The sequence below is a fragment of the Myotis lucifugus genome, unplaced genomic scaffold, assembly GCF_000147115.1.
Source record: "Myotis lucifugus unplaced genomic scaffold, Myoluc2.0 scaffold_6, whole genome shotgun sequence".
Lineage (NCBI taxonomy): Eukaryota > Metazoa > Chordata > Mammalia > Chiroptera > Vespertilionidae > Myotis > Myotis lucifugus.
In genome coordinates, this window is record NW_005871054.1 from 18,191,308 (window position 1) to 18,209,810 (window position 18,503).

Genomic DNA, 18,503 nt, shown 5'->3' on the forward strand with positions numbered 1-18,503 from the left:
GTGAGGATAAAAATATATATCCTTTTTGAAAATTTTCTATCACATGATTGATAAATCATAAGTATATAATAAAAGGCTATAGACCGAACAGCGGAACAACCAAACAACAGGTCACTATGATGTGCGCTGACAACCAGGGGGCGGTGCGGAACATGGCGGGCGTTGGCCATGGTGGGATGGTGGAGCAGGTGAGCGGGGGCGCCAGACCAAAGTGGGGTGCCAGTCACTGTCATAGGGGCGAGCCTCTGGTGGTTACTGAAAATTCCTTGCTCCCGCACACCGCGATCCCACCTGGCACTTGCACCTGCTGCCGGCGCCGGTCCTGCTCAAACCCGCTGCCGACACTGGAGCCAGCGCTTGCACCTGCTACCAGTGCCCAGCGCCAGTCCCGATCACTCGGTGCCATCAGCGGGTTAGATCGGCAGCTGCCAGCCCTGATCGCCCCTGAGGGCTTCTTCACCTCCCCCTTCTCCTGAGGGGTGATTGGGGCAGCAGCCGCTGCTTGCACCCGCTGCTCCAATCGTTGGCTCCATGCCATCAGCGGGTGCGAGTGGGGCCAGTGCTGGCAGCACGTGGGAGCAATGGTGGTGGGAGTGGGGCTGCTGGCAGACAGGGGGCCGGGGGTCGCGGTGATGGGCCAAGACCCGCCCCTGTGCCCACTGCAGCCTCATGGCCCACAGCTCCTTTCAAGGTGCATGAATTCATGCACTGGGCCCCTAGTCTTTTATAATGTACATCATTTGCCTTTTCTTTTTCAAGAATGTACATCACTCCATTTGCCAGTGTAAGACATTCCATTTTATTGGTATGAAGGAGGAAAGAGGGAAAAGGAATTTCTTGTTACATCAGATTCTTAGTAGCTGCCTCTTCTTCCACAAAGAAATTATCTACCTGTTAATGATCTTGCTGACTGTAGATGCTTCACTCATAGTAAACAAAACTACACTTTCTATCTTAATCACTTTTCTTTAGCTATTTGTTCAAGAGCTACATGCGCCTTAAACTGTAACCGGGCTTCCATGGAATAGTCTTTGTAGTTTTTTATGTTGTCTAGGTTTTTCGTTGCACTGCTATAATCTCCTTTCAGATAGTATAGAATTCCCAGTTCATAGTAAGTGTACGGCACCAAATAGTGGTCATATTTTAACAATTTCTCCTTTTGAATGACACGATTAAAGTACTGCTCAGCCATCAAATATTTGCCTAAGTGTTTCAGACAGAGACCTTTCAGTAAATTTAGCAGACATAGGTCATCCGTGCCATACTCTTTATTTGGTTTTTCTCGTAAAAGTTCTTCTCCTCTGTTAATTATTGCAAGCCAGCATGAAATAAGGTGTAGTCTTTTGCTCATGACTTGGAAACCACTCCAGGCATAAGTGAATTCCAGAATGGGCTGTGCTATAAACCAGCCTTTAGTACTACCATAGCGCTGACCCTTCTCAGCAACAAACTTTTCTACTGGCACAGAAGCTCCTAAAAGTCTGATTCTCAGGCTATCCACACCTAAGAAAAGAGAGTTCATGTCCTCGCTTACTGATTTAGCAAATTCAGAAGGCAGCAAAGCCAGTAGCATAGCTTTGCTGTATGAATACATTGCCTTGGACCACTTGCTGTCTTGAAGTAGCAGATCAGCATAGCGGTAGGCCTCCTTCCAATTCTGCACAAAGATGTGACACCACATGAGTTCCCAGTAACAGATGTGATCAAGTTGCTTCCATTCATTCTGAAGAAAAATGCACTCCTGTAATGTTAACTGCGCGTTCTCAAATTTTCCTTTCAGCATACTGAAACGTGCGTAGAAAAATTTAAGTATGACACACTTGGGAAATTTCTGGAGATAAATTAGGAAGAGATGGTCTATAGGAGAACTGTGACTCGTTTCAATACCAAAAGCTACGCAGACATAACTGTAATAGAAGAGTAGAGTCAAAATACTTAAGACGTTATTTATATGGGATTCAGATGCACTCTCATGAAGCAAAGTCAAGCCTACCTGTTTGTCACCATGGTATCCAACAACATTGAGTACTTTAAGTGTCTTTGGTGGCATAAGTGATAATATCAAATTGAATGCCCCAAGTCCAAATTTTACTCCTCCAATCAGGTGTCTAGAGGTTTTGCTTTGGTTGGTAGGTATCTGTGTTAATATTTGTTGACAGTCTTTGTATATTTGGTAACTTAACCCAACATTGATCCCACTTTTAAGAAAGCCAAACATACTGTCATCCTGTATAAATGTTACAGCAGATTTCAAGATCAAACACTCAGCATAGCAGACTTCAGCATGCAGTTCCTCTTCTTTGATAGCCTTTATTCCCTGTTTACTCACTAGACGAGAAAAACTTGTCATCCTGCCTTTTCTTCGGAAACTGTTACAAGTTTTCAGCGCTTCTTTTGCAGCAGTCATTCCAATGTCTATATCCTGTGGATCAAAAGTCAAGATGGCTTTCACAACCATAAGGATGCCATTAACTAGAGCATGGTATATGCTGTGTTTTGACCACGGATAAATGAGGTTTATGGCATCTGAGAATCTGTTATTTAGAAACAAATACAACCCAGTTGTGCATTCTTCCAGGGAAGATACTAGATTCATTGTTGTTGCCGCAGGGATAGTTTCATAGGCGTCTTCATACGTGTCCTCCTTGTCGTTTTCTTCCTTCCATAAAGGAAATGATGTAATGACATCTTTCTTAGAATTTTCTCTTTTACTTAGAATACGTGACATATTCGCTTCCTCACTCTAGAGATGGGAAATATTTGGCTGCGGTGCTGTAGCTCCTGTTCTCCTGATTGCGTCACTTCTTCTACAACCTGACGTGTTGGTGTTACAATGGAGGCAAACAAACTTAAGAACTGTAGGTGTAGCATTAAAATATTCTCATCTAGGTCAGACAAACGGGGGAAAAAGATATTATTTACCTCGAAAATGTATTTCTGAAAAATTCAAATCATTTGAAATGTACTAAAAAAAAACAACAACAAACATGTTATTTTAACAACATTGTGAAGTAAATCCTTTGTAAACAGATGAGTTATTTTTTAATATATTTTTATTGATTTCATAAAGGGAGGGAGAGGGAGAGATAGAAACATCAATGATGAGAGAAAATCATTGATTGGCTGCCTCCTGGCACACCCCACACTGGAGAGTGAGCATGCAACTGAGGCATGTGCCCTGACAGGGAATCAAACCGTGACCTCCTGGTTCATAGGCTGATGCTCAACCACTAAGCCACGCAGGCCGGGCTAGCCCTCTTGTTAAGACACCAAGGTGACCAGGTTCCTTTCATTAATATTCTTTCTTTAGAATATTAATGATTAGTTGAAGGCTTGATGGTTTTACAGTTTCCCACTTTTTAATGCAATCAGGCATTCCTCAGAAAGCCTCACTCTTCCTCGATTTTTATAAAATCACCCATTTTGGTAATATTTGGTAATATCTGCATCACATTTTCCTTCTTCCTAGTCTCACTCTTTGACATTGGACAAAGCACTGGCTTTCTTTAACTGCACTTGCCCCTCCCCACCCCACACATCAGTACTGATTATGGTCCAGTACTTGGCTAATGAGACGTTAATTTCTTTATACATTATGAAAAAATTATAAATATGCCTCTAATAATTTTTCCTTCCCAGAACTCTTAACAACATTCTAGAAGAAACAGAAGATTAGGAAATGCTGGAAAAGAAAAAAAAAAGTTGTAGCTGAACATAGCTTGACCTACAGTATGTCCATATTCAGCACATACATAAATACATATTAAAAGACTAGTGTTTGTAACTACAGACTATTTCATTAGATTAAAAATCGATACATGTGCAAAAGGCCTAAACTATATTTTCCTGTTTTAAGGTTTTCACATCCAAGCTAAAAATGCTGACAATGACTTAAAAGTGAAACTAAAATGGAGAAGAAAACAAAATAAAAAATGAACTTTTTCTTTAATGCTCCCCTGAAAATACTGATCTAGGAAATGCAAATAAATTTTGAAAACTGCTGTAAAAGGATTAAGAAATCCCGACCCCTCCAAAGCTAATATTATCAATGTTTAACAACAGTAATGTGTTAAGAGCTACTTAATATTTCATATTAAAAATATTAGAATATTTGTTGAATAGCTTTCACATTCAAATTGAATCTGGGAATGTGATTTTAATTAACACAGAATCCTAGAGGCAAAAATGTAGGTGAAACTGATTTCAAAAGAATCAGCAGGAATAGAAGTACTCTTTACAATAAAATCTCCCTGATTTAGATTGACATTTAGTGAAAAGAACTGGTTACATGTTCTTAGAAAAAGAGTGTTTAGTATAAAAATGTACAGAAATAGTGTACAGTACTATATTTATTTTTTAAAATGTATGTTATTGATTTTAGGGAGAGGAGAGAGAGAGAGAGAGAGAGAGAGAGAGAGAGAGAACGAGAACTCAATGTGAGAGATCAGCTGCCTCCCACATGCACCCCAGGGATGGAGCCTACAACCTGGGCATGTGCCCTGACCTGGAATCCAACCAGCGACCCTTCGGTGCACAGGATGGCTCCCAATCAACTGAGCCACACCGGCCAGTACTATTATGTTTTTCATGGCAACTGTGTTAGCAAAGCCCAGACTAGAATTGGCCCTCTTGTAACAGAGGTAAATAATATGTAATTGGCTTATCAAAGTGCCTATCTCTGAGAGAGGCAGGCAAGCCAGTCAGGGGTTACCCCTTTTTCTTTAATGTGCTTGAAAGCAGTTTGCTATAAGTTAGAAAATTGCTTCTTTTCATATTGGTAGCATTATTATTTGCTTAGAAATTCTCTTTTATACAGTAGACTTTGTATTCAGAGCCAAAAAATATTTATTGAGGCCTATTAGGAGCTATACAACATAATAAGTATCATCTTTTCCATCCAAGTACTAACCAGACCTAACCCTGCTTAACTCCTCAGATCAAACCAGATCTCAGGCAGAGTGGTATGGCCAGTGACTATTAAGTACTCTCTTTCCGTAAGTTATCTATGTTTTGTCCAACAGCAATTTTAATAAATTCTTAATAGGAGGAAGTTGAATTAGTGAGGCTTTATAAAATTGATACTGTATTCTATCTTCCAGGGAGTATGTAAAAATGTCTTTATCATTTAATCCTTTGAGAAGAACCCTGACAAGTAGTTGACAACAAAGATTAATAAGGTTAATAGGGAACAAATATAACATACTACATAGAACTGATAAGGGCTCAGAGGGAATGGTGGGGCACCCGTAATGCTCATAGATATTATTAATCAAGTCTGTTCTGTCTCGACCCAAGATAGTGGACCCTGACCTGGTTGCTGTGTCTGGACGCTGACCCCCTCTGGGAGTTTGCCTCAGGAATGCTGTCTATTCTCCAATTCTGGAAATGGGCTAAGCTGTTTTTTGTTTTTGTTCTTTTTTTAAAATATGTTTTTATTTATCTTGTTTTTACTTATTTCAAAGAGGAAAGGAGAGGGAGAGAGAGATAGAAACATAAATGATGAGAGAATCATTGATCAGCTGCCTCCTGCATGCCCCCTACTGGGGGTTGAGCCCACAACCCCGGGCATGTGCCCCTGACGGAATAGAACCTGGGACCCTTCAGTCCGCAGGCTGATTCTCTATCCATTGAGCTAAACCAGCTAGGGCTAAGCTGGTTTGACATCGTAAAAAGATTAACTACCCTGTTATTGACACTAAGGTACTGGAAGCAGACACACTGATCACATATCCTGCTATACTGTCCCCACTGTACCTCGATTTTCTTTCTTACCCCTATATAAGCAGCCAACTGGCAGGAGATGTTAGAGAGGTTTTTCAAGGTACCAAGCACACTGCTCTCTCCTATTGCTGGTAATTCAAATAAACACTCATAAAAAATTCAACCTTGTCTCTGCTTATTGGCTTAGTGGCAAGAGGCAGTAATGGACCCGATGTGTCTGGTACCAGAACTTCTATTTTCTTGCTAGAATCCCTGAGACAGACTAATTTTTTCCATAATTTGATAAATCTGAAAAAATATGTATAAATTCATGGCATTACCTGGAGAAAACCCATATTTTATTCACCTAAATAAAGGCTTATTCAACTAAGCCTCTCTCCTATACTCTGTATCCAACATCTATATACACCAAGGGAAGATACAGCCGATTTTTTTTTGAAAAAAGAAGTACAAATACTTAAGGAATTGCTCTTTTATGTGGAACATTTCCAACTTGTGTATCCCAAGTATTTATGGTGCAATGTCTTTTTTTGGTGGATGGTAAAAAAAAAAAAAAAGTTAAATCTGTATTTGTAGAGTTGGTGTCTGGCAAATGCAATGTGTAAAATCAAAAGTGGATTTTAGGCGATTCTAACGAAATGAAACGGTTTCCATTTATTTGCTATATAGAGTGGCTAAGCAGCAAGAGGCTGCAACTGAAAGGCTTGCCCTGGGTGTGGTGCAGTTGATTAAGCATCCTCCCATGCACCAGGAGGTCACCAGTTCGATTCCCATCCCCCCGTTGCAGGAACAATCCCCAATAGGGGGCTTGCATTAGGTAGCCCATGGATGTTTCTCTCTCTCATTGATGTTTCTATCCCTCTCTCTCCCTTCCTCTCTCTGAAATCAATAAAAACATCTTTCATCTTTTTAAAAGTCCTTAGGAACTGAGTCTTTAGTGGATGTGTTACTATGATACAACACAAAAAAGAACTAGAGGGGAAGCACAGATCAATTGTACTTCAAATGCAAATAACTTCAGAATTAGCCACTAGCCTGAACATAACTGGCAGCTTTAAGGATTTAGGGTTTTGCCCCCACCAGTGTGGCTCAGTGGTTGAGTGTTGACCTATGAACCAGAAGGGTCACGTTTGGATTCCCCTTCAGAGCGCATGCGAGGGTTGAGGGCTCCTTCCCCAGTAGGGGGCGTGCAGGAAGCAACCAATCAATGATTCTCACCATTGGTGTTTCTCTCTCTCCCTTCCTCCCTGAAATCAATAAAAATATCTCCCCCCCAAAAAAAAGGATTTAGGGTTTTGTCACAATTTTATTATAACAACAACAAAAGAGGTAACTCTATTCCTTTGTCCCCGAGACCCCAAGAAGTCAGAACGTGTTGGTGAAAATTGGTAGCTGGTTCTTAAGGGATTTTTGGGTGGGTGCAGGGCGGAATGTCCCTAGGGGCTTCACCCCTTTTGAGGCCTATAATGTAGGGACCACTACTCAGAACAGCGGGTTCATGGCGTTCTCACCCTGGCCAAACTCCCGATTACCTCTGATGAGCCCCAGAGATCACCGAGTATTAGCCTAGGCCAGGTCCCGCAGCAGAACGGCGGCGGCGGCTGCAACATCAGCCGTTACAGCCTTTCAGAGGCCGGTCTAATGCACCTGTAGCAACATTACTAGAGCTGAGGGTCCCTAAAAATGGGGAAAATAGGAGGGGGAAGGGGGAAGGGAAGGGGGGAAAATGAGGAGGGTACAGGAAAGGGGGGAAGGATGGGGCGGGACACCGCCGGGAAGGCCAAGGGTTTACTGGCGGGATTCTGACGTTCCCATGGAAACGTATCCCTCCGCTTGTGATTGGTCCTTTACGCTCTTCAGTCCCCGCCCCCACGCCGCTGCTCCGCTGTTTCCGCCCAGCTCCTTTGTGCCGCGCAGAACGCCGAGATGACGCATGCGCAGAGAGACCCAGCCGCCGCATATATAAACCGGAACCCAGGCTCTTCCTCGTAGTGCCGCTGGGACCGTTGGTGTGCGAGGGCTTTGCAGCTTCTGGCGTCACTCGGATCCTGGGCTCTGCGAGCTGAACGAGCCGAGCTCGCGGGCCAGTCATCATGTCGCGCTACGGGCGGTACGGAGGAGGTAAGAGGGTAGGGCCCCGTGAGGGACGCGATCGTGGGCGCTGCGAGTCGTGCGAGGCCGTGGGGTTGGCGCGGCGGTTGGGAGACGGTTATTCCGCGTGCGTAATGGCGGCTTGGGCGCACACCGTACGAAGCCGGAGGCGGAGGGGGCGGGATGTTGAGGGGAGACGGGGAGGGCGGGTGTCGGCCTGGGTCAAGTTCCAGGTTAATTCTCGGGCACTTTCCGTCTCGCGCCCCGGCCCTAGCGGTAGCAGGGCGCCCGGCCCCTGCTTGGCTGTTGCCCTTCGAGCCGCCGGCCGTCCCCCACACCCCCCCGCCCTCGGCTGCCATTTTGCGCACAATCACGAGCGTGCACGGTGGCGCATTTCCCGGCCGCTTTCCCGCCACTTTAGCGGAGAGTCTGGTCGCAGCCGTGAGATCACGGGCGAATTCGAGCCTGAACACAACCGGCGGCTCCGAGCCGCGGAGCGGGTGTGAGGACGCGCTCCTTCCGCCCGGCGGCTGGCTGGTCTCTCTCGTGGCTCTTTCGGGCGCGGTTTATGGCCGGGGCGGGGAGCCGGAGTCTCGCGGAGGACGGGAGCCCGCGCAGCCCTGCTCCCCGGGTCCGGGCCCCGGCGGGGCCCGCCCGCCGCCCGCCGCCGGGGTCCGCGCGCTCCCAGCCCCGAGACTGCCGGGACTCGGGGGCGGGACCGGGGGCGGGACCCCCTCGCGCTCGGAATATCCTGCGGCTCTTCTGCTCCCGTGTTTTCGAAGCGTTTTCCCACCATATTGGAACGTGAAGAACTTTGTCCTGCGCCCAGCTCTTCAGAAATGTGCCGACTTGCCTGGCCTTAAGACCACGTTCAGTTCTTGATGAGAGCACAAGATAATGTTTTGCACGGGCTTAAGGGTGTGCAGAGAATTCATTCAAACGTGGGTCAATTTTTTGCATAACTCGCGTTCTTCCGTTTGCATTTTTAAACAGAAACCAAGGTGTATGTTGGTAACCTGGGAACTGGTGCTGGCAAAGGAGAGTTAGAAAGGGCTTTCAGTTACTATGGCCCCTTAAGAACTGTGTGGATTGCAAGAAATCCTCCGGGATTTGCCTTTGTGGAATTTGAAGACCCTAGAGATGCAGAAGATGCAGTTCGAGGCCTGGATGGCAAGTAAGTACGATGCCAGTTACGAAACAGGTTCACGAGGATAGTCTGCTAGGCTGGGGAATGAGGGGGGTGCTAAGCTTGGGTTCTGTCTAGAGCAGCGGTTCTCAACCTGTGGGTCGCGACCCTCTCACGGGGGTCGCCTAAGACCATCAGAAAACATATAATTACATATTTTTGTGATTAATCACTATGCTTTAATTATGTTCAATGTGTAACAATGAAATTGGGGGTCACCACAACATGAGGAACTGTATTAAAGGGTGGCGGCATTAGGAAGGTTGAGAACCACTGGTCTAGAGGAAAATGTAAATAGCTAATCTTTTTTTTTTTTTAATATATTTTATTGATTTTTTTACAGAGAGGAAGGGAGAGGGATAGAGAGTCAGAAACATCGATGAGAGAGAAACATCGATCAGCTGCCTCCTGCACACTCCCTACTGGGTATGTGCCCTTGACCGGAATCGAACCTGGGACCTTTCAGTCTGCAGGCTCTGTCCACTGAACCAAACCGGTTAGGCATAGCTAATCGTTTTATTGGCTTAAGAAAGGGAGTAGAGGTGGCCTTCCAAGGGCTACAAAGATAGCTGAAGTCTGTGAAAGCAGAGGGTTGGAAAGTTCCAGATCCAGAGGTCGTATGTATTTTTTTTTTAGCATTAGAATTTTGTTGCTTCTCTTTTACAGGGTGATTTGTGGTTCCCGAGTGAGGGTTGAACTATCAACAGGCATGCCTCGGAGATCTCGTTTGGATAGACCCCCTGCCCGACGTCCCTTTGATCCAAATGATAGATGCTATGAGTGTGGTGAAAAGGGACATTATGCTTATGATTGTCATCGCTATAGCCGACGAAGAAGAAGCAGGTATTTATTTTAAAGGAATGGTTGGTGTACTGGTTAATCAAGTAATTCTTTTATTAGCAAGGCAGAAACTAATATTTTTATATAAATTTGAATGTTAATTGTACAGGTGTATTTTTACAATTTTTGTTTAATTAAACAAATGTTAATATATTAATAATCAACCTGGTCAAAACCTTTCAGGTTTCTTCGTTTGAGTCAGTCGCCTTGATTCAGAATGTCACGAGCCTTATGATATGCTGAGGCGCCTTGCAAATCCGACAATTAAGATCCTCCTAGACCTTGAGGTGATCAGCATAAGAGGCCAGATCCCCTCGAGTCATCTACACCTAGCTTCACCTTATTCTTTAAAGGGCAGAAAATTTGAGTCGGTGATCGCCGTAACAGTAAATTTGGCTTACAATTGGGGCCCCCTCCGGTTTAGAAAGAGGAACACCAGATTGACCACATTTCCAACTAGAAAAATCTTCTTGCGTCAATCAAGCCTCACCTGGCTCATTTGGCTGTCAGTTTGATCGTCGTTAGATTGAAGAAAACATCTAGATGCAGCGATCGGCTATAGATACTTCTAGATCGTCTAGATCTACTAGACCATGGGCCAAAGAGGGTCGACCTGCAAACTTGCAAGGTTTATTTTAAATACACATTACAGTGTTTTATATTATGTAATTCTAAGATGTAATTCAGCTTTTAACAAATCTCTTTTTAGGTAGTTTAAAAAAAAAAACTGGACAACTAATAGGCCCAGAATTTATTTCCAAATGAGATAGTAAATTTAAATAGTTTTGAGACTTGATTTCAGCAGAGGGACAGACACTATAAATACGAGTTGCCATCTAACATTTTGTTACTTTCCCAACTTGAAAAATAGGTCACGGTCTAGATCACATTCGAGATCCAGAGGTAGACGATATTCTCGCTCACGGAGCAGGAGCAGGGGAAGGAGGTGAGAGATCTTTAATGCAAGTTTTAACAAGCAATAAAAAACTTAAATTGGAGATGGACCTAAACCTCTTTGATTTAATTTTTAGGTCAAGATCAGCATCTCCTCGACGATCAAGATCTGTATCTCTTCGTAGATCACGATCCGCTTCACTCAGACGATCTAGATCTGGTTCTATAAAAGGATCGAGGTATTTCCAGTATGTACCACTTTTTCCCCCTGCTTATTTATATTTGGGTTGTCACGTCTTAATGACAAAAGTAGAGTGACTTAAGGACATAATTTGGCATGATGGGGTGAATTTGAGACCTTAGAAAGTTGTTAGGGAAATCGTGTACATATGGGTAAACATGGCTTGTTTAGCCATTTACTTTCTCTTGGATACTTACCTAACAATCTAGCTCATTGGGTATGGTAGAAGCAAATAATTAAAATGGTAGTTCCTTATTTATTTGATATTAGATCTTGTTGAAAATGGGGCAACTTGTTGAATCTTAGACTGATAGAAGGCAAGAGTGGCATCTTGCTCAGTTTTAGCTTCTATTCCGAGCCTGCCTAATAAGATGCTCAGAAGGTGTTTAAGGAAATTACTAGTGTGGACTAATTGGTATAATTTTTGTTTTTAAGATCACGGTCAAGGTCAAGATCAAGATCCAGGTCTATTTCACGACCAAGAAGCAGGTAAGGGTGAAAAGCTGAACAATGCTCTTGTAGTTATATGGCACCAATATCCAAAGAGTTCAAAGTGTTTTGAATTGTTGAGACTTCAAGTGTTAACTCTAAGCCTAGGTGTTGAGTGGGAACACGGTACCTTGTTAATGAACTAAACTTTAGAACTTCATTTGTACATGGCCTCTTCTGGATGATTTCCTGGACAAGGGAATGTCAAGGTATAGTGAGAAAGCAGTTTGTAACTTTGCGTGTTAAGAGGCCCTTGTTAGAACTAATAGGTGCATGGAGAAGTATTCTGAGATAGGTGAACTTTAGGCAGATGAATCATGATAAAAGCAGTTCGTTTTATGAAGGCTAGTTGGAAGATGGGCTATTGTTAGCAAAAGCTGATGGCCATTTTTTTCCCCAGTTTAATTGCAGCCTGACATTTTAGTTTCAGGACAATTTGGGGGTTCATTTCATGATAGTGTGACTGTAAGGAAGGGATTGGTTAGTACTTTTTCTTAATAGAATTTCTCATGTTTTGACAGCCGATCAAAGTCCAGATCTCCATCTCCAAAAAGAAGGTAAGCTAAATAATTTGTTGCCAAATTTTAACTGTCAAATGTGGCCTCTGCAGGATTTGTTTGCTTCCTGCCTACTTTGCAGGCTTTGATTTTGAGCTCTTTGGAGAATTGGTGCTATATATATAAATACTAAGTTTCTTAAAGGATTGCTTTTCCTGCTTCATTATCACCTTATACTTTTATTGGAAATATTTAGTCATAAAATATTAGAATGACAAGATGTGTTTAGTCCTGTGAACCCTTAATTGTATAATTTCATGTTAAGACACATGCTTTCCCCACACATAGGTAAAAAGGAAATGAAGAAAAATTTGTAGGTTGAAATCCTGAAGCTAAACTATTATCTGTCTAGTTGCTACTTAATTACCCTCCCAAAGAAAAAACCCCAACGTTCAAATAGTTCTCTTTAACTTAACTTTGCAATTTTAGCAAGGATGCTAATCTTAAGCAGGGACAAAGGATTTGTATATAAATCTTTTTCAGAAAGAGGGAGTGTGATAGAAACATCAATGAGAGAGAGAAATCTGTCAGCTGCTTCCTGCATGCCCCTTACTGGGGATCAAACCTGCAACCTGGGCATGTCCCCTGACAGGGAATGGAACCATGACTTCCTAGTTCATGGGTTGCCACTCAACCACTGAGTCACACTGGCCAGGCTATTTATGAATTTTTAGATCTCTGCTATAGAAACGTAGTTCCTTTGGCCACCTTTGAATTTATTGAAACATGTTCGTAGGAAGAGTATGTTTCAGTAGACACTAATGGGTTCCAAACCTAATGTTTTTCTTTTTAGTCGTTCCCCATCGGGAAGTCCAAGAAGAAGTGCAAGTCCTGAAAGAGTGGACTGAAGTTCTCAAGTTCACCTTTTAGGGAAAAGTTATTTTGTTTACATTATTATAAGGGATTTGTGATGTTTGTAAAAAGTAACCTAGGAAGGTTATTTCGACCATCTAATCAAAATGGATCTGGATTATTACTCTGTAAATTCACAGCAGTAAGATAATATAAATTTTTGTTGAATGTATTAACATCTTATGGTTTGCAAATGTGAGTTTTTATTTGGCACATTTAAATAAAATGTTTCTAACTAGATTTTTGATCTGTGTTCAATATTAATACTTGGTAAGCTTCAGTAGTCAACCTTGATGTCAACCATATAAGTACAGACCTACATTCAAAGTTTAATGGTGTGAAGTCTTCAACATCATTAACTAGTATCTATACACTTGGAAAATTCCCTTTTACCTATAGAGGTTTGGGTAATATAACTCAAATCCTCCTTAATAGCATGAGTGCATCATGACAAGTCCCTGAATTAATCGGAGTTACATATTATCAGGCTAATGATATCAATCTGTCAAGCTAGAGAAACCACTGATTTGCCTATAAATAAGCGTGACAACTAAACCAAGAGCTTATTAAAGAAGTAATTGGACTCAGTGCTTGAACTGAATTATTTTTCAGCTCTAAGTACAGTGACAGGTTTTCAGGCTGTTTGATGGGATGTCAATCAGAACTCAATTTTAGGAAGTTCTCAGTGTTACTTGAGACAATTTTATAACATTTTTGCATGTTTGAGGAATTGTCTAAATCTGGGACAAAATATCTTCATGTAAACCAGCTTTGCAAAATTTTCCAGACACTCTTCTCTATCCTTTCAAATGGATTGCCTTATTTTGAGCAGAGATCTGTTAATTCTAAGGTAGATGTTTTTCAATTCCCAACCACCAACATAACTATCTTATTTTGCCAGGCTGGTACAAAGTGATTAAGGATGTCAAGCAGAAATGTTCATGAGACAGTTTTGTAAATCTCACCTATATTTAGCAGTACCTTATGTAGTTTTGTGGTAGCATCAGGTAGACCTGAGACTATTCTAGCCAGTAGATGATTTAGACTAAATGTCTTTTGTAGGGCAGTAATCATTATTTGAGTTTCCTGGTCAAGCTTTTCCCAGGTATTCTCTAGTCTTGGTGCAAAAAAAAAAAAAATGTGCAAAAACAATGATTAATGCTGGTGGCACAGGTGTCTGCCCTTGTCCATTTCTTTATGTTTAACAAAGTTACTGGATAGCATTGCAATGTGGGAATACTGCTCTGCCTCAAATTATTTGGTCTGAATGATCACTAGTATGTTGGGAGTTTGGGTACTTTGTTTTTGGAATTTTGAAAACTGGCTGAATTATGGTTGGTAAAAACTGTAATTGGCAGGCTTATTTGTTGCACTTGGTCGGCTTTAATTGTTCTGTATTATATAAAGATAAGTTACTAAAAAATAAATCTGCAGAAAACAAATAATCATACTCAATTTTTGGAAGTGGGAGTTCTGAGCCAAGAATAGGAATCATTTCTGTAGCTTTGGGACGGATTATTAGCACTGTCCAAGATATTAGAATGAGGATAAAAGATAGTGTAGGAGGGGTAGGGGCAAAGGTGGTTTTAAGAGACAAGCACAGAAAGTTCCATTCTTAGGGGAAAGGGAAACATGGTTATTATCTAGGTGAACACCTTTCGTACCATTGACTATATACATTTGCCTGGATGTTACAGAATTTATGCAGGGGTACAACTCAGTACCCTTGTATTTAGAATACATCTTAAAGTGTTACACTTTGGTGTAGTGCACTTTTCTACTTTTAGAGGTTAGGACTACTAAATAGATTATGTGACTGACTTGAAGTCTCATTCAGACTCGGTCAATCTAAATTTAAAGCCTGGCTCTAATTATTAGGTAATAACACGCCAGACATTCTTTGGGCCAAGTACCTTATCTGGTCTGCTCACCCATGTGTAGAGAGGTAAGTAATGCACTTCACAGTGGTAGTTCCCCTTGGGCTTTGAGCTAGGCCAAGTATCAAGTGAAAGTGTGGTCCTACATCTTGCAGTGTCCCATCTGAGTACAAATTTGAGGGTCTAGAAATGCTATCATTTTGAGACTTGGTTAAGTAGTGGTGTAGGATTGTGATTGTCATCTTTTGTAGCTTGTCTTGAAGTCTAAAGGAGCACTGATTTCCAAGATTCATTAAACTAGTAGGAGTAGGAAGCTAAAACTGATAAATTGGCAGTTATATGAATGAAGAATAATAGCAAAGAATTCATTAGATCTGGCTTAGTGAGCAATTGCTGCTTAGGTACCTTTGGAAGGCGGGGCTATGTAACCTGGAAGGTGTATACATAATTGGAAAGACATGAAACAAAAGTCAAAGTTATAAAAAATACTAGGGGCCTGGCTGGTCTTGGAGTGTTTGGAGTGTATTGAGAACTGATGACAAGGAAAGATAACTAGGTATTAAAGCTGTTATGTCCAGAATTATCTTCAATAAAGGGAAAAAAGTACTGATAGACAGTTTCACTTTTTTTTATAAAATATATTTTATTGATTTTTTACAGAGAGGAAGGGAGAAGGATAGAGAGTTAGAAACATCGATGAGAGAGAAACATCTATCAGCTGCCTCCTGCACATCTCCCACTGGGGATGTGCCCGCAACCAAGGTACATGCCCTTGGCCAGAATCGAACCTGGGACCCTTCAGTCCGCAGGCCAACACTCTATCCACTGAGCCAAACTGGCTAGGGCCTGATAGACAGTTTCAAAGCCTGATAGTTCTTTTTCCCACATGTTAACAGGTTTATAGTTACCATTCCAATAAAAATATCAAAGGACATTGTCACTTAATCCTCACAACAAAATAGTACTGTTAACCCCATCTCACAGAAGGGGAGATTGGTAACTTGGCTCAGCATGTATCATTGGTAACAATACTAGTAACCTGCTAGGAGGTAGGAAAAGTTTGAATCCTACCTATGGTTTTAAAGTCCTGGCTCTTTTTAATCAATAAAACACTACTGCTTCTTTAAAACAAAATCACGTTATGGAAAAAATAAGAAAATACACAACCAATGCTCCTTCCTACCCATTGTATATGATACCATTGTTAATAACTTGGTTAATAACTTTCCAGTCCTAATGGGGAAAGGATGATGAATAGAAGGATAATTCTGGAGCACTTGGAAAGTGCTTGGTGTTTTTTCCTTTTCCTACAGACCATTGGCTTTACCTATTTTCATTTCATTTTTAGACTTGGCAATATATTCAAGGTGTATACAGTGAGAAGGCTCCCTACGCCCAACTCTCAACCACAGTTATCTCCCAAAAGGCAGCCATTGTTAACCAATTATGTAGCCTGATCAAATACACATATTTTTTCCTTTTTTCTTTTAACACAAAATATATACACCTTGCTTTTCTCATTTAATGTCTTTACTATAAGTAAAATGGCACTCCTTTTTTTAAAAAAATGTTTTATACTGTTTATTTGCCGGGATGTTACAGAATTTATGCAGTAAAATTTTGTGCCCCTTCAATGTGCCAGGTACTGCTAGCCTTGGAATACAGAAGTGAACAAAGTATCCTTATGGAGCTTAAATTCTGGAGAGATAAATATCACCTCTAGATTCCCTGACTAAAGGGAATCTTAGTGACTAAAGCTTGAAGGTGGCTGGATGTGATCCTATACAAAAAATACCCTGTTCGTTTTTATTTTGGGTTTTAACATATCTTCAGGAAATCTGGATCCCAGGAAATGAATCCTTTCATTGCCAAGGATAAAAGGACCTGGCTGTAGGGAAAATAGAGGTGAAGGCAGATGGGCCAGTTTTTCTCAGTCATAGTCAGGAGAGCAATCACCAGAGTTCCTGGACTCCTGTGACAAGAATGCACTGCTTCCCTTGCTTATGAATGAATATGCTACGCTTTAATACTGCTTTTTTTCAGAGTACCGGCTTGTTAGACCAGGATTCTGGAAATTAGGGCCCACAGGCTAGATCTGGCTTACACTGTTTTCATACAGCTAATGAGCTAAGATGGTTTTGACATTTTTATGTGGTTGAAAAAAAAAAGGATAATAATACTTAAGGACATGAGAATTATGTGAAATTCAAATGGCAGCATTCACAGGTTTTATAGGAACAGTCATGCTCATTCATTTACCTATTGTCTATAGCTCTTTGCTACGATGACAAGGGTAATTACAATAGACTGTAAATCTCACAAAGCTTAAAATACTCTCTGGCCCTTTATATAAAACTAGAGGCCTGGTGCACAAAAATTTGTGCACTGGCGGGGGGGAAGGGGGGTGGGGGGGTGTCCCTCAGCCCCACTTGTGCCCTCTCACAGTCTGGGACCCCTCGGGAGATAACCACCTGCTGGCTTAGGCCCGCTCCCCAGGTGGCAGATGGCAGGCCTGATCCCTCGGTGCCTGCCCTGCCTCCCCGGGTCGCACACATGGCAGGGCCAATCCGGGGGTTGGGGCGCTGCCCCGGGTCGGGTCGCACACCGGACTCCCCGGGGGGGTTGCACACAGGACACCCGGGCGGGCCGGCGGATTGCTGCTGCCCTGCCTGGCCGCCCTGGGTCGGGTCGCACACGGGATGCCCGGATGGAGGCTGGGCGGGCTGGCTGATTGCTGCTGCACCGCCCGGCCGCCTCAGGTCAGGTCGCACACGGACGCCCGCTGCCCCGGGTCACAGATAGCAGGCCGGGATGGCGGCAGGGCAGGTGGGATGGCATTGTCCCGCCCTGCCTTCAGTATGCAAATTAGCTGCCATCTTTGTTGGTAGTTAATTTGCATATCACGCTGGTTAGCCAATGGGAGGTGCAGCGAAGGTACGGTCAATTACCATGTTTGTCTATTATTAGATAGGACTAGATGCCCGGTGCACAAAATTTGTGCACAGGATGGGGGGTGTCCCTCAGCCCGGCCTGCATACTCTCCAATCCAGGACTCCTTGAGGGATGTCCAACTGCCGGTGGGATCGGGCCTAAACCGGCAGTCAGACATCCCTCTAGCAATCCGGGACCGCTGACTCCTAACCACTCACCTGCCTGCCTGCCTGATCACCCCTAACCACTCTGCATGCATGCCTGATGCCCCTAACTGCTCCCCTGTCTGCCTGATCGCCCCTAACCGCCTCTGCCTGCCGGCTTGATCGCCCCTAATGCCCTCCCCTGCCAGCCAGGTTGCCCTTAATTGCCCTCCCCTGCTGGCCTGGTCGCCCCTAACCACCTCTGCCTCAGCCCCTGCCACCATGGCTTTGTCTGGAAGGATGTCCAGTCTAATTAGCATATTACCCTTTTATTAGTATAGATGTTTGCCAACCTCTGGTTTAGACATGTATCTTCACCTATTTACAATCTTCAAAATAATCTCTGAAGACTGGGTGCCAGGGTTATTGATAGGGTTTGCAGGGCCTTACCAAGACATACTTTTGTTAGTCTGGGAAGATTGTTTCTCTGTGACTCATTCTTAAGGAAGTGCTTCATGAAGCCAGGAAGCAAATTCTCGCTGAACACATTTATGCACTTGAATATTGGTGAATGTTATGAGACAATAATGGGAAAGCTTTTACTCTAGGGCAGTGGTTCTCATTCCTAGTTATATTAGGAACCAAGGAGCTTTAAAACCTAATGAAACCAAAATTGCTAAG

At 42.8% G+C, this 18,503-nt stretch overlaps 2 protein-coding genes across 6 annotated transcripts; one reads left to right on the forward strand and one right to left on the reverse strand.

Moving 5' to 3' along the window:
* Positions 1-780: 780 nt before the first annotated feature.
* LOC102421822 (tetratricopeptide repeat protein 39B-like) lies at positions 781-7,460 on the reverse strand. 2 transcript variants are annotated; one of them, XM_014448033.2, is made up of 2 exons: positions 7,254-7,460; positions 781-2,885 (listed from the first exon to the last, which is right to left on the reverse strand). In XM_014448033.2, exon 2 carries the CDS (start codon positions 2,726-2,728, stop codon positions 959-961), a length of 1,770 nt encoding a protein of 589 aa, XP_014303519.1. In that variant the 5' UTR covers positions 2,729-2,885; positions 7,254-7,460; the 3' UTR covers positions 781-958. The 2 variants fall into 2 exon arrangements, with proteins under 2 accessions (XP_014303519.1, XP_006083498.1); XM_006083436.3 differs by having other exon boundaries at positions 7,233-7,460.
* Positions 7,461-7,578: 118 nt separating this feature from the next.
* Positions 7,579-13,111, forward strand: SRSF7 (serine and arginine rich splicing factor 7). Of its 4 annotated transcripts, none has more exons than XM_006083437.3 (8): positions 7,579-7,842; positions 8,806-8,986; positions 9,665-9,841; positions 10,710-10,784; positions 10,870-10,980; positions 11,409-11,462; positions 11,984-12,019; positions 12,813-13,111. In XM_006083437.3, exons 1-8 carry the CDS (start codon positions 7,815-7,817, stop codon positions 12,865-12,867), a joined length of 717 nt encoding a protein of 238 aa, XP_006083499.1. In that variant the 5' UTR covers positions 7,579-7,814; the 3' UTR covers positions 12,868-13,111. The 4 variants fall into 4 exon arrangements, with proteins under 4 accessions (XP_006083499.1, XP_006083501.1, XP_006083500.1 ...); XM_006083438.3 differs by having other exon boundaries at positions 7,688-7,842; positions 10,870-10,971; XM_006083439.3 differs by lacking the exon at positions 11,984-12,019.
* The last annotated feature ends 5,392 nt before the right edge of the window (positions 13,112-18,503 follow it).